Source organism: Vulpes lagopus, chromosome 2, assembly GCF_018345385.1.
Source record: "Vulpes lagopus strain Blue_001 chromosome 2, ASM1834538v1, whole genome shotgun sequence".
Lineage (NCBI taxonomy): Eukaryota > Metazoa > Chordata > Mammalia > Carnivora > Canidae > Vulpes > Vulpes lagopus.
In genome coordinates, this window is record NC_054825.1 from 30763570 (window position 1) to 30777117 (window position 13548).

The 13548-nt window shown below is 42.7% G+C and overlaps 1 protein-coding gene across 2 annotated transcripts in view; it reads left to right on the forward strand.

Moving 5' to 3' along the window:
- ARHGAP19 (Rho GTPase activating protein 19) overlaps positions 1-6689 on the forward strand; it is a 65131-nt gene extending 58442 nt beyond the window's left edge. The window contains exon 12 of one of the 2 annotated variants that reach the window (XM_041746006.1): positions 2354-6689. In XM_041746006.1, the coding sequence (XP_041601940.1) occupies positions 2354-2364 (11 nt within the window). In that variant the 3' untranslated portion in view covers positions 2365-6689. The remainder of the gene's footprint in view (positions 1-2353) is intronic. The other variant, XM_041746004.1, reaches the window with a different exon arrangement.
- The last annotated feature ends 6859 nt before the right edge of the window (positions 6690-13548 follow it).

Genomic DNA, 13548 nt, shown 5'->3' on the forward strand with positions numbered 1-13548 from the left:
AAAAATCTTTAAAAGAAAAGAAAAGAATCAAGAAATAGTAAGTCTTTTTTCTACTTTCAGAAGGGAGAAATGCATTAAAGAAATAAGCCAAGTTCATGTTTTACCAAGAAGATTTAGAGCAGAGATTCTTGAGCTGTTATGTATGGACCTCCTAAAGGCTTTAATCAAGTTCTTGGTATTGTTGATGTCATTTTATGTGTTGGTGCCTATGTACATTTTTCTGAAGGACAGAACATATAGTTTTATTAGATTCTCAAATTAATGAATCAGGTGTCCCAGCTGTCTTGGTCAGCAGAGCATGTGACTCTTGATTTTAGGGTCATGAGTTCAAGCCCCATGTTGGATGTGGAGCCTACTTAAAAATAAAAAAGTTGGGATCCCTGGGTGGCGCAGCGGTTTGGCGCCTGCCTTTGGCCCAGGGCGCGATCCTGGAGACCCGGGATCGAATCCCACATCAGGCTCCCGGTGCATGGAGCCTGCTTCTCCCTCCGCCTGTGTCTCTGCCTCTCTCTCTCTCTCTGTGACTATCATAAAAAAAAAAAAAAAAAAAAAATTAAAAATAAAAAAGTGATTCAGAAAATTGGGGGCCCACACATAATGAACACCTTTGATTGGATTAGGCAGTGGCATGTTCATACTGCTTTCTCCTTGGTCACTTCCTGTATTCTGAAAGGCCTGCCTTGGCTGTCATAATGCTGCCCTATTGTTCTTCCTTCTGAATTCTTTTCCATCTCTCTGGTAGCTTTCCTGTTGCTGGCCCACCTCTCTTCTTTCTTCTTCTTCTTTCTTCTTTCTTCTTTCTTCTTTCTTCTTCTTTTCCTTCTTCCTTCTTCTTCTTTCTTCCTTCTTCTTCTTTCTTCTTTCTTCTTTCTTCTTCTTCTTCCTTCTTCTTCTTTCTTCTTTCTTTCTTCTTCTTCTTCCCTCTTCTTTTTTTTTTTAAGATTTTATTTATTTGAGAGAGAGGACACGTGCATGAGTGGGGTAAGGAGGAACAGAGGGAGAGAGACAAGCCGACTCCATGCCAAGCATGGGGCCCAATGCAGGGCTTGCTCTCACAACCCCAAGATTACAACCTGAGTGAAACCAAGAGTCAGATGCTCAACCAACTGAACCACCTAGGTGCCCTTCTCTTTGTGTTTTAAGCGCTCTATCCTGAGTTTCTCTGCTTATCTCTGCTCTTGCTTTTTACCTCTCAGCAGCCTGGGCTAACCCACAGCTTTATTCTCTCAGTTGAATAACTGCTCCTAAACGTGGCATCTCCAGATGGTGATTTTATAAAAAGGAATATTATTTGAGGGAAATAATGCAATTTTATTATCATCAAGAGCATGCTCCAAAAAGACATTTATTTAGCATAGGGTTTCTCAACATGGCACTGTAGACATTTGGGGTCAGATAATTCTCTGCCATGGGGAGCTGCCTTGTACATTGTGTCATAGTTAGTAGCTTCCCTTGGTAGCACCCTTCCCCGGTTTTGACAACCCAAAATGCCTCCAAACATTGCCAAGTATCCCCTGGGAAGGAGGTGGCAAACTCACCCTCAGATGAGGACTGCTGATTTGTCACCTTCTTATTATTGGGCATTATTTTCAGTAGTGAGAATCTTACTTCCTTCAAAGCCCAACCTAAACCACATCTCCTCTTTGAAACCTTTGGCTAACCCAGCCAGATGAATGTTTTCCTTTGAACTCGTACTGACGCTATTAAAATGTTGACATATTTAGTATGATTTATTGTGGTTATTTACTTCACATGTGTTGTCTGATATCTGTAGCTAGTTTCTCTTCTGGAAGACAAAGGCCAGACCTGAGAATATATTTGTGGCCTCCTGTCTTCTGTTCTTCTCTTCCTCCCAGTACTGACAGTGCCTTGTAGGCATTTAATAAACATTTGCTGGTAAGAGGCATAGTTGTGGTAAGGCTTTGAGCTCTGCATTCAGTTATACTTTGGTTCAATTCCCAGCTTTGCTGCTTAATATCTGTTAATCTTGGAGCAAGTTAACTTGTGTAGGCTTCAGATTTTTCACTTGTAAAATGGCAAGAGCATTACCTCATGCACAGATTGTTGTGAAGATAAATAAGATAATGTACATAAGGAGTTCAGAGTGGAGTCTGGTGCAAAATATGCACTTAGTACATTGGTAGCTGTTATTGCCATTAAGTTTTAATGAACTGAGATTAGGGTACATGGACAAAGAGATACTTACTTGATAGAAAGTCAAAAATTCTCAATTAAGCTCTTTAACCCTCAGTTTGTAGAAATTAAGTATAGATTCTCTAGCTCTTATGTGAGATGTTTGCAAAAAGAGATATTTATAAATATGCTTAATGTTTTTGTTTCTCTTTCAACCTAGGATTCCTCTGAAGGATCCAGAATTCTCCTGTTGTCCATCCAGAATTTTCTCATTAGTGGACCAGGCATCATTATTGCTCACAGAGAAGCTTGGACTTGCAGCTTGCATGCTGCATTTTGCATTGTGAAAGTCAACTAATCCTATGAGCTGACTGATACCTCTAACCCCACTCACTGGATGTCTGCAAACTCTGTCTACTGAATGGGTGCTAGCATCTCTCTCTCTTTTTGAAAATATTGTGGAGAAACCACTAACCAGCCAACCAGCTCACATAGCACAGTAAATGGGCAGAACCAGGTGGGCTACAGTGCTCATTCCATGTATTTGTTTGATATTATTTTTTAAAATATGAAAGTTGTATTCAACTACCAGTGATTTTTTTTTTAAGTACTGTCAGTCCTAGTGGATTAATATTATTTTCAACTGATACTTGAGGCTTTTCTCTGTTTTGATGGTATGGGGGGGTATTTTGGTTGTTTCTTGTTTATTTGTTGTTGGTTTTTTTTTTTGAAGCCATTTTTTATTTATGTCATCTAAATTGCATCTAAGACAGATGTATTTCCCTTCTTTTTCACCTTAAGCTTTGGGAAAGCTTTTTATCTCATGAGGCTGTATTCCTCAATACCATTTGTGTTCAAAGAACTTACAGCTTTCCTAGAAATAGAAAAATTATTTCTTGGACCTGAGTTATTGAAAAAGGAGAATTCAGAATGATACCATATTTTAACAAATGTCAGTTTTTAACTTTGTCCCTTCCTCCCTCCTTTCCTCTCTCCCCCTTCTCTTTCTTTCCCTCTCCTCAGTGATGACAAAGTAATTGTGTGGTTGTGGAACTTGTCTCCTTCATTCAGTCTTTCCTCACCTAAAACATCTCTGGTGCCAGTATTTCTGTGCCAGATCACTGTGACTCAAGGAAAGTCACCAATGGCTTGAGAGAGATTTACTGAAATATCTGAATGTACTGGAAACTCTGGAGTGTGACTAGGTTGGGGCCAGCTGGCTTTATGTCCAGGGTGACACCTTGTGGTTGGGATGATCTTTCACCTTCTAAGGGATTGGGTGTGAGGCTAGCCGGTCTCCTGAGAGTAGGAGTCATGGGGGGGGAAGTGAGCATCACTCTCTGCATGGCTGAGAGGATTTCAAAGAGCATATTCTCCCTTGGAAGCTGTTGTGGCTCATCATCAGTGTTTGAGGAGGGTTGCCGCACCGCCCCCCTCCTTGTCAGGATGGGCGCAGGAGTAGTTTGGAGGTGGGGCTGGGGCTTTGACTGGGTTGGGGATGTTCACGTGTGTTTGAGGTAAGCAAGCAGTGGCATGGCTTTGATCTGTTGTATATACTCACTGCCTAGAGAGCAGCATGTGGCAGGCGAGAGCGTTTGGAATGGGCCTGCTTTCTTAAGCTGTGTAATGGCTCAAACTCTGTGCAGGAGCTCAGTCAGGCTCTGTGAGGAAGCAGTGCCCAGCAAAGTATGACTTGCTGACTATCTTGAAACTCTTGAAAGAGCTGTGTTTCTGCCGAAATGAAAGATGACTCTGGGGGTTCACAGTTTGGTTTTGTGGCCAGCTATCCTCTCTTCCATACTTTCCTGTTTCATTTGCTGCTTAATAGCAGTAGTGAAGAGAAATGTAAAATTTGGCCTTCCAACTTGGATTGTGAACAATAGATGGTGGGGTATATAAGCCTGCTTAAAAGCCCCTTTCTCTAGAGCAATTTTATATCATTCTTAAAAATACTTATTAGCAAATATATTTGTGTAGGTTTCTATTTGGCTTTTTTATTATTGAGAAAATAAGGACCAACTACCAGTGAATGCACAGAGAGACTGCTTTTGATTCGACCAGACTGGAATAGTATTCTCCCTTAACCTGATACTTCCTTTCTTTATTTGTCTAAGTGTTTCATCCCATAGTGGTATGGTCTGTTAAACATGCCTGGCATCAGGTGGAGACAGCAGTGCAGTGACCTGATATCTTCCTGTCTTCGGCTTTGTTCTGGGGTTCTATTTGAGGGAGAGGTAGCTGAGATTTAGAAGACTTTGGTTGAATGGAATTGGTAACCTAGGTGTTGTGCCAGGGCTAGGGTGGTGAGAGAGATGCTTACCACATGCACATGCTTTTGTACAGCTTGCCCTCTTGGGCACTTTATGTGTGAATTTGGGTATGCATGTTTCATTTAAGTTATTTATTAAATATACTTTCCCTTGCTTAAAGGGTGGGATAGGTCATTTTTAAATAGAAGTTGTGATCCAGTTGGAATCCAAATTTGAGAAATAAACAGCATAACCTTCTGCCTTGTAATATGTGAGTGTTCTAATCCTGTGGAATCTTTTGGAGAACTCAAAGACAAAAGCTCTTTATCATTTGCCACAGCAGGATACTGTCTCCTTTCTGACTTGGTGAGGGGTGTATTTTTGAGCCAGTATTTAACAGTTTTTTTTTTTTAATCTATAAGATGTTGTTGTTGTTTTTTTAATCTGCTATGTTTATTTTTCATGTTGGAACAGTCTCTTTGGAAATGCTTCCTTTTATGGCTTTTAACATTTCATTTCTTTCTGGGGTCAGTTGTGATGGATTCTGATGTGATGTTAGTACAGGACAGTAGACTTGTGCCAGTGGGCATAAATGTGAAGACACAGAGCACCTCCTCGATTCAGGTCCAGGGTGAGCTACACTAGTTGAATCAGTGAAAACCACAGACACTGGAATTTCTAACTTTTTATGATAGACTTTTGCACTGAGACCAGGAAATCTGGTTTGAAAGACTCCACTGCCACAGTGAAAGATTAAAAGATCCTGATTGTACCTGAGTGCCAAAACATGTTAAAGGAGCTGGTACTTAATTGGTTATAACTGAAACCACAGTTGGTCCTCCACCAACTCTTCACCCTGAATATCCTTCTAGGGAGCACCCTTGGGAAATGGAGTAGTGCAGGGCTGTTGACTGTGGTGACCACTGGGAGATCTAGAGGTGGCCGTTTTCTTGACCTGTAAGGAAGCCAGCAGATCCCAGAGTGTCAGAGCAGAGCCTTTCTTTCCTCCCAGATACAGTGTTTTTGTGTAGTTTCCCTCACAGGAGACTCTGTTAGGATATGGTTTAAAATACTGCCTTCTAGGAGAACCTATGATCATTGTTCCTGTGCCCTACAGTGACCAGCTGTGTGGTCCATGCATAACTGGGGAAGCCGTCTTTGGGAACAGACTTCTCTAGACACTTGCTGCTTCCTTATATCGTACAGGGCCTCACACACATGCTGGAAGGTCTTTTCTAAATAGAACTTCTTTTCCCAGAGAGAGCCTCATCCCTGTCCCCTTCACCCTGAAGCTTTTGTACTGAAGATGGGACCTTGTTCTAAACCTGGATATTGGCATTTGGCAAGATTGCTCTAGAATTTGGGGAAAATTTGGGTTCCTAAGATGCACAAGCTTTTCAAAACCAATCTAAAACTCCCCTGGAAAAGCTAGCTTTCCTACACAGCCAGTACTGACATCTTTCCACTAGTGGAGAATCAGTGTAGGGGCTAGTGAGGTGAGTACATAATAGCCTGAGTGCTTGGGTTGCCATGGAAACTGGAGTGTGCGAGGCCACAGCCGGGGGGCTGAAGAGCCATTGAGCACTCCCTCAAATGCTTGGAAACTGGCAGAGCCTGTTGGGAAAAACACTCCCACCCGGAGCCCTCCATAGTAGGGGTCGCCCTTGGCTCTCCCTGATCTTGCTCAACAAGAGAAGCAAGGTTCCTTAACTGTTTCACCATTTTTTGGTATTTCATTCTTATTTGACTATATATCAGATATATATATATATATATATATATATATATATATATGTAAGTATAAAGAAACAACCATATGCATTGTCTTTCTTTGTTATTCATGTAATATTCTGAAATTAAATTTCTTTTGTTTCATATCCATAGACTCTGACTGGTCTCTTAATTCCTGTTTTGACTGATAGGTTATCTTAAGGAGAGGTTGCTTCTTTAAAAATACCCCCCCCCCCGGTTTTATTGAGATATTATTAACAGGTTGCTTCTTGTTCTGAGGAATATGCCACTGTCTAAGAAAAGTACCTCTGCCTTGTTTTTCATCTGAGCAGGTGAGTTCAGGGGGAATGGGCCTTTGGCTGATAGGAAATGAGACTGGAACCTCTGGGAATTCTAACCTTTCTCATGTCCTGTGGCTGAGTCTAGAATGTTTTGCACAGATTTCAGTTTCTCACATAATCTTATTTCCTTGTTTAAAAATAAGGAGTGAGGGGGCAGCCCCGGTGGCACAGCGGTTTAGCGCCGCCTGCAGCCTAGGGTGTGATCCTGGAGACCCGGGGTCAAGTCCCACGTCGGGCTCCCTGCATGGAGCCTGCTTCTCCCTCTGCCTGTGTCTCTGCCTCTCTCTCTCTCTCTCTCTCTGTCTCTGAATAAATAAATAAATAAATAAATAAATAAATAAATAAATAAATAATCTTTCAAAAAAAAGAGTGAAAATAAGTAGTGACAGTTATAATAACAGTAGAAACCAAATGACATTTTCATCTAGGGCAGCAAGTAGTGTTTAGACAACCCTGGTTGAAATGTTTCTGCCACTTATTATGTATGTGACCTTGGGGATGTCCTCTCATCTGTAAGGTGGGGATAATGGTATCTTGTCTCAGTAATGACGTGCTCTTAGATATAAGGGCTTAGCACAAAAAGTTTTAATCTGGAGTCTGTGATTGTGCTTTGGAACACAGTTTGCCCTTGTGAGTCTATGTAAAATTTTGTGTACATGTGAATTTTTCTAAGGGAGAGACTTTATAGCTTCCATAGGAAGCCCAGAGGAGTCCTTGACCACTAAAATACTGAGAGCCACTAGCCTTGCACAGTGCCCGGCAGATGGCAAGTATTCATTAGATGTTAATTCTCTCTCTCTGCCAGAATATATTTTATAATCAGCAGGTTATTGATGCTGACGTAGTTATTTTTGATAACAAAGGAGTTACTTAAATCTGGAGCACAAATAAAAACCCTCCGGTTGTCTTTACTCCATTACCTACCCATGCGGTCCTTTTTTGCCATGTTGGCTCTCTAGGTGCTGCTCAGAACTATCTGTCCCTTTCCTAATCCCCCAAGGACCAGCTTATTATTTACTGTAAAGAAAGGAGTCATGTCTTGTTCTTGAGCAGGAAACAGAGGGACTCTTACAGATAGCACACGGGAAACTGAGTAATGCAAAAGAAAAGAAAAACGGGATGGAGGAGATAAGAGTTACTTTGAAAAAATAGGGCGATCAAAATGCCTAGTACAGTGCTGAGCACATAATATGTGAATTGTAGAAAGGAATGAAGAAGCAGATCTGCATTAAACAGTAGGAAGGGAAGATGGAAAAACAGGAGTTTCCCCGGGAAGAGTTTTCCTTAGTTTCCTTTTCTCCTGAGCCAGTTCTGGGGCCTCTGTCCCCTGTGGCTTTTTTTTTTTTTTCTTTCTCCTACCTACATTTCTGAATTTAAAGTCTATGGGGGTGGGAATGAATAGTAAGGAAGGCTGAAGCCCAGGTTAGAGGGTTGTAGTATAGCATTCATCATGACTGTTTAGATATTTTAAAGTCAGCCTTTTAATTTCCCCATAAAAAATGAAAAAAAAAATAAAAATAAAAATTGGGGTTGAGCAATAGCCAAGTCTTGGTCCAAATTGGTCATTAATTTCTTTTACTAGCAGCATCCAGTGCCCAGATTCAAAGAATCTTCCACTTTGGAACCAGAATGGAGGTTAACAGGAGAGGCCACTGGTGTCATTGCTAGCTTTGCCCTTTCATTCCCAGATATAAGCCATTTAAAATTGTTAGTGCCTTGGTACTGAAGACTGCTTAATTCAGTTGAATTAATACCTGTGGGCAGCAGAAAGGAAACAGGTTGTCTAAAAATTGTGAGTGTAGAACCCATTCCTCAACATCTATGTTTGCAAATAAATGAAGGTTGTTTTTGAGAGCTGCTGCTATGCATGTACTTCTCAAATTTCCCATATTGAAATAGGACCATGGTAAGGGCTCTAAGGAATTCATGCCTCCTGTGAATGAAAACTAATACCCACAATTTACTGGGTACTTACTATGTACCAAGCTTTGTGCTAGCCAGTTAATTCCTTATCTCACTCAAGTTAAACATCTCTGTGAAGTATTGTGATCTCCAGTTTTATAGTAGAAGACATATGAAGAATTGTGTATCCAATGTCAGCTAAAAAATGGTAGAGTCGAGATTAACATCCAGGACTACCTGACTTCAAGAACTGTGTGTGTAATTTAATATTACACATCCAATGTCTATAAGAGCCAGGAAGGAAATATAAAGCTATGAAAACAACAATTACTCCAAGAGATTGAAAACACTGTGGGAGCCAAACACAACTCCTCCATGGCCTGGATTTGGCCCATGAGCTCCACTTGGCATCCTCTGTATAGGACACTGTGTGGTGCATCTTCTGGCTGGGCTCTGGATCTGCGCAGGACATTCTCCTGAGCTGCCCAGGGTTGTCTCTGGGAGACAGCAGTCTCTGTGCCTGCCGGGAATGATGTTGAGCTGCAGGACGATGGTGTCCACATAACCACTGCACTCCACCCCCCGCCCCCAACTCTGGGAACGGCTTAGGAAGAGTCTATCCTCATTTCTTTGCTCTCTCATATGCACTGTCCAATATGGTAGCCTCTAGACATGTGAATATTGATTACTTGAAATGTGGCAATCTGAACTGAGATGTGCTCTCCATGTGAAATACATGTTAGTTTTAAAAAAAGTTTAATGAAAAGCTAGTGTGAAACATGTTAATATAAAAAGAAAAGAATGTAAAAATGTCTCATTTTTTATAAATATTGCATGTTGAAATGATTTTTTTGATATATCAGGCTAATAAATTATTAAAAGTAATTTTGCTTATTTCTTTTTACCTTTTTAACATGGATGCTGGAAAATATTGAATTACATAAATGGCTCATGTTATATTGCTATGTTCCAGATCCACTGGGGCTCTAATCCTAGGCTGTCTTCTCCTCCAGAACCTACTCCTCAATTCCACTGGCACTTGTGGCCACATCTTCTCTTTTCCTTGAGTCATGAGACCACCCTGGAGAGGGGAGGGAAGGTTGCGAGAAAGGTGGTAAAAGGTTTATCCACCAGCTTCTCTGGAATTGGCTTGTGCCTGCCATGACTGGCTACGGGAATGCCTCAGTGTGATCTAGCTCCTGGGAGTACACAGCCGTGGGGACTTCACATAGCTCCTGGGAGTACACAGCACTACAAGGGGACTTCAAGTCAGGGTGTGCACTGCCTGCCTCTTCTAGAGGCAATGCTGTCCTTCAGTGTTTGTGTTGTGATCTATCAAAATATTTTTAAGTTAATGAAATCATAATAGCATGTGTGTGTGTGTGCGCATGCGCGTACACACTATAGTTTCTATATGGATAAAAATGCAGCTGTAAAGGGTAGAAACTAAAATTTGTGGGTGTTAAGAAGGGTCTTCATATTCCCAGATGCAGGGAACTAGTGATAAATTCTCTAAAAGCAAGATGACCACAAGTTAGGCTGGTCAGAGCAGAAGAGGAAACATTAAAAGTGTGACCTCCCTCCCCATGACCAACTATCATGGGCATAAAGACCCATTAATTCTTCTCTTCATCTTAAAGGCCTGGGGCCAGGGCCTCCTGCCTTTCCCTGATGAAAAGGCACTAGGATTTACTGGAAACCTAATGACCCAGTAATCCAGGCTTTATTAAATACTTTAATGTAACTGGAATTGACCATTAATGAGAGGTTTCGTGTTGCAGCCACTTCTCGAACACGCACGGTGGGTATTATGTGGAATGAATCAGGAAGAGGAGGAGAATGGAGAGGAGAGGCATGGCCCTCTTCCTTGTCTCTGCTTCCCTCTTCTATGGGAGCACAGAAGCCTGTTCTTTCCAGAGGAATCTAGAAATCATATGGTATGGAGGAAAAGGATATATTTAGTCTGAGGCAAATCCTCAGCAGAGACAGAAGCAGTGCCTATCAGAGCTAGTTGGGACTTAGAGACAATGGCGCCCTCTCACTATGAGGAGGAGAAGAGGTTGGAAGGACACCATCAGATTGCCCGTGGCCACTTCAGCCAGGAAGCTAGCTCCTTTGTCTCTGGTTTACAGTAAGAATTTACTTAAATACGGGGCCTGAAAGTCATAGAATTAGCTCACAAAAGATGTTTTACAAATAGAAATGGAGATTTTGAAAAGTCGCGACTTAGGCCCGAGGTGGTGACACATCTCATGAGTGGCGGTGAGTGCATGCATATGGACAACCCATCTTCCCTTTTTTTTTTTAATTTATTTTTTATTGGTGTTCAATTTGTCAACATCAGAATAACACCCAGCGCTCATCCCGTCAAGTGCCCCCCTCAGTGCCCGTCACCCATTCACCCCCACCCCCTGCCCACCTCCCCTTCCACCACCCCTAGTTCGTTTCCCAGAGTTAGGAGTCCTTCATGTTCTGTCTCCCTTTCTGATATTTCCCGCTTATTTTTTCTTCTTTCCCCTTTATTCCCATCTTTCCTTTTAAAGCAAGTCTAAGCATATGGTTTGATAAGATGTGTACATCCTGTAACCACCACCCCAATTAACATGTACATTTCCATCATTCCAGAGAGTTCTCTCATGCCACTTTATAGTCAATCCGCCATGTGCCTGCCCTAGGCTACCATTCTCATTTCTATCATGGAGATTATTTTTGTCTTTAATCCTATTGCCTGATTTGCATTTGGAGTGTTGACTATATCCTTTCACTGCCTGGATGACTTTTTTTTCTCAAAGATTTTATTTATTTGAGAGAGAGTGAGCAAGAGAGAGTGGGCAAGAGCTAGAGCGAGAGAGAGAGAGAGAGAGAGAGAGAGAGCGAGAGAGTACATGCATGAGCTGGGGAAGGAGCAGAGGGAGAAGCAGACTCCCTGCTGAGTAGGGAGCCTGAAGTGGGGCTTGATCCCAGGATCCTGGGATCATGACCTGAACCAAAGGCAGACACCCAACCAACTGAGCCACTCAGGCAACCCCTGACTTTTTTTTTTTTTTTTTTTTTTAAGATCTTATTTATTTGGGAGAGAGACAAAGCAAGCATGAAGGGGAGTGCAGGGGTAGTTAGGACAGGGTAGAGGAAGAGGGAGAAGCAGACTCCCTGCTGAGCAGAGAGCCCAGTGTAGGATTCCATCCCAGGACCAGGATCATGATCTGAGCTTAAGGATCAAGACATTTAACCAACAGTCATGCAGGCACCCTGCCTGGCTGACTTTAAATATCTGAGTGTTCCCATGTGGAGGAGGAAATGTTAAATGTTTCTGTGTCTGAGGCCAATGGCAGAAAGAGTGGCTCTAGCTTGTGGAAGCTCAGGTTCCTTGAAGGTAGGAGCTGTTCCTTATTTCTGTTTCTGCCGTACTTAAGATAGCACCTGGCACATAGGATGCTCTTAGTAAATGTACTGAACTGAATCAGATCTGTCCAATAATGGAATACTCGTCAGCCTTCCTGGATGAAAATGTGTTGGTAGCAGTGGTGCCCATCACCAGTGAACACAGGTGAGTTTGAGCTTTCTGACCTTGAATGATAGATGTAAGGGCAAGAGCTATGTCCAATCATCTTGGTTTGACCCTGGTGGTGCAGGGCAGTGGAAGAGATGATGGGTTCTAATATGGTGTGGTAGGTTCTAGGTAGTGCCTTGTGCTGTGGAAGCAGAGAGGAGGGGCACAGAGTCCAACTGAGAGATTTGGGGAAGCTTTTCTGGAGGGCACATGCCATGAAGGGCAGTGCGAAGTAGGCCTTCGGAAAGGGATTTTGGTGCTGGAAATACAGTCTAATAAAGGCGCAACAGCTTGAGAGACCATGGTACCTGTGACATAATTGCTCTGAGTGGGAAGATGGAATACACATGGTCCCTAAAATTGCTGTCATCCTAAGATATTGTACCTAATAGGTTTACCTGAATGGCCACCAGTGCCCACAAATATCCATATAGATTTGAGGTTCGGGTCAGAAAATGCCCTGAAAATGGCCATTTTCTCCAACAGCAGTCTTCCATCCTGGGAACAGAAATGGAAATGAATGGATGGTCAGGGTGAAACATTGCTGGGCCCTGTAGACATGAAGGCAGGCAGAGTGGTAAGGAGGTCCCTGGTGTCAACAAGAGCTGGGGGGAAACGCCAAGTGTTGCAACATTGAGCACAACTGGAATTCGAATGTGGCTGGTGGGAGTGTTACATGGGTTCAATCACTTTAGAAAAATTGGCAGCATCTACTAAAGTGGAACATCTAGGCTATAACCTGGCTGTCCCCCTGGATATGTTTAAACCCAATGGAAGTATGCTCACCACAGACTTGTACGGGAACCACCCAGATGCCCAGCAGCAGTGCCATGGATACCGCGCAGTGGATGTGGGAGGCAGAACAAGGCTGTGCTATGGATGTGTTGTGTTACTTAGCAAGGGAGGATTGGGTAGCAAATGGGAATAACAGGTCTATCAGCTGACCTTAAAATAAAGAGATTATCCTGTATTATTAGGGTGGGCCAAATGTATCACACGGTTCCTTAAATGAGGAAGAGGGAGACAGAAGAGTCAGAACTGGAGGCAGCAGTGTTAGAAAGACTCAACTGGTCATTGCCGGCTTTGGAGATGGAAGAGGCCACGAGCCCAGGAGGCGGGTGGCTGCGGGAAGCTGGAAGAGGTAAGGAATCATTTTTTCCCTAGAGCCTTGGGAAGGAATGCAGCCCTGCTGATACCTGGATTTTAGGCCAGTGAGACCCATTTCTGACCTCTGACCTCCAGAACTGGAAGATAATAAATATGTATTGTTTTATGCCACTACATTTGCGGTAGTTTGTTACAGCAGGAATGAGAAATGAACACACGGCACATTCATACAGTGGACTACTACACAGCAGTGAGAACAAATGATTTGCAATTACATGTAACAATATGACTGAGAACATATATTGAAGGTTTGCTAATGATAGGGTTACTCAGCATTACTGTAGGTGGAGTGGGCAAGGGGAAGAGTGTGGGATGGTTTTAGGTGCCGGGAGAGTTTCTCCATAATAAAATGGGGGGTCACTGGATGGAGGGGGTGGCAGGGAAGGTAGGACCTGAAAGTGGGACCCAGGAATCTAAGAGGAATAGGCCTGGTGGAGTGGGGGGCTTTGTAGAGCAGCAGTTCTCTAATTTCATG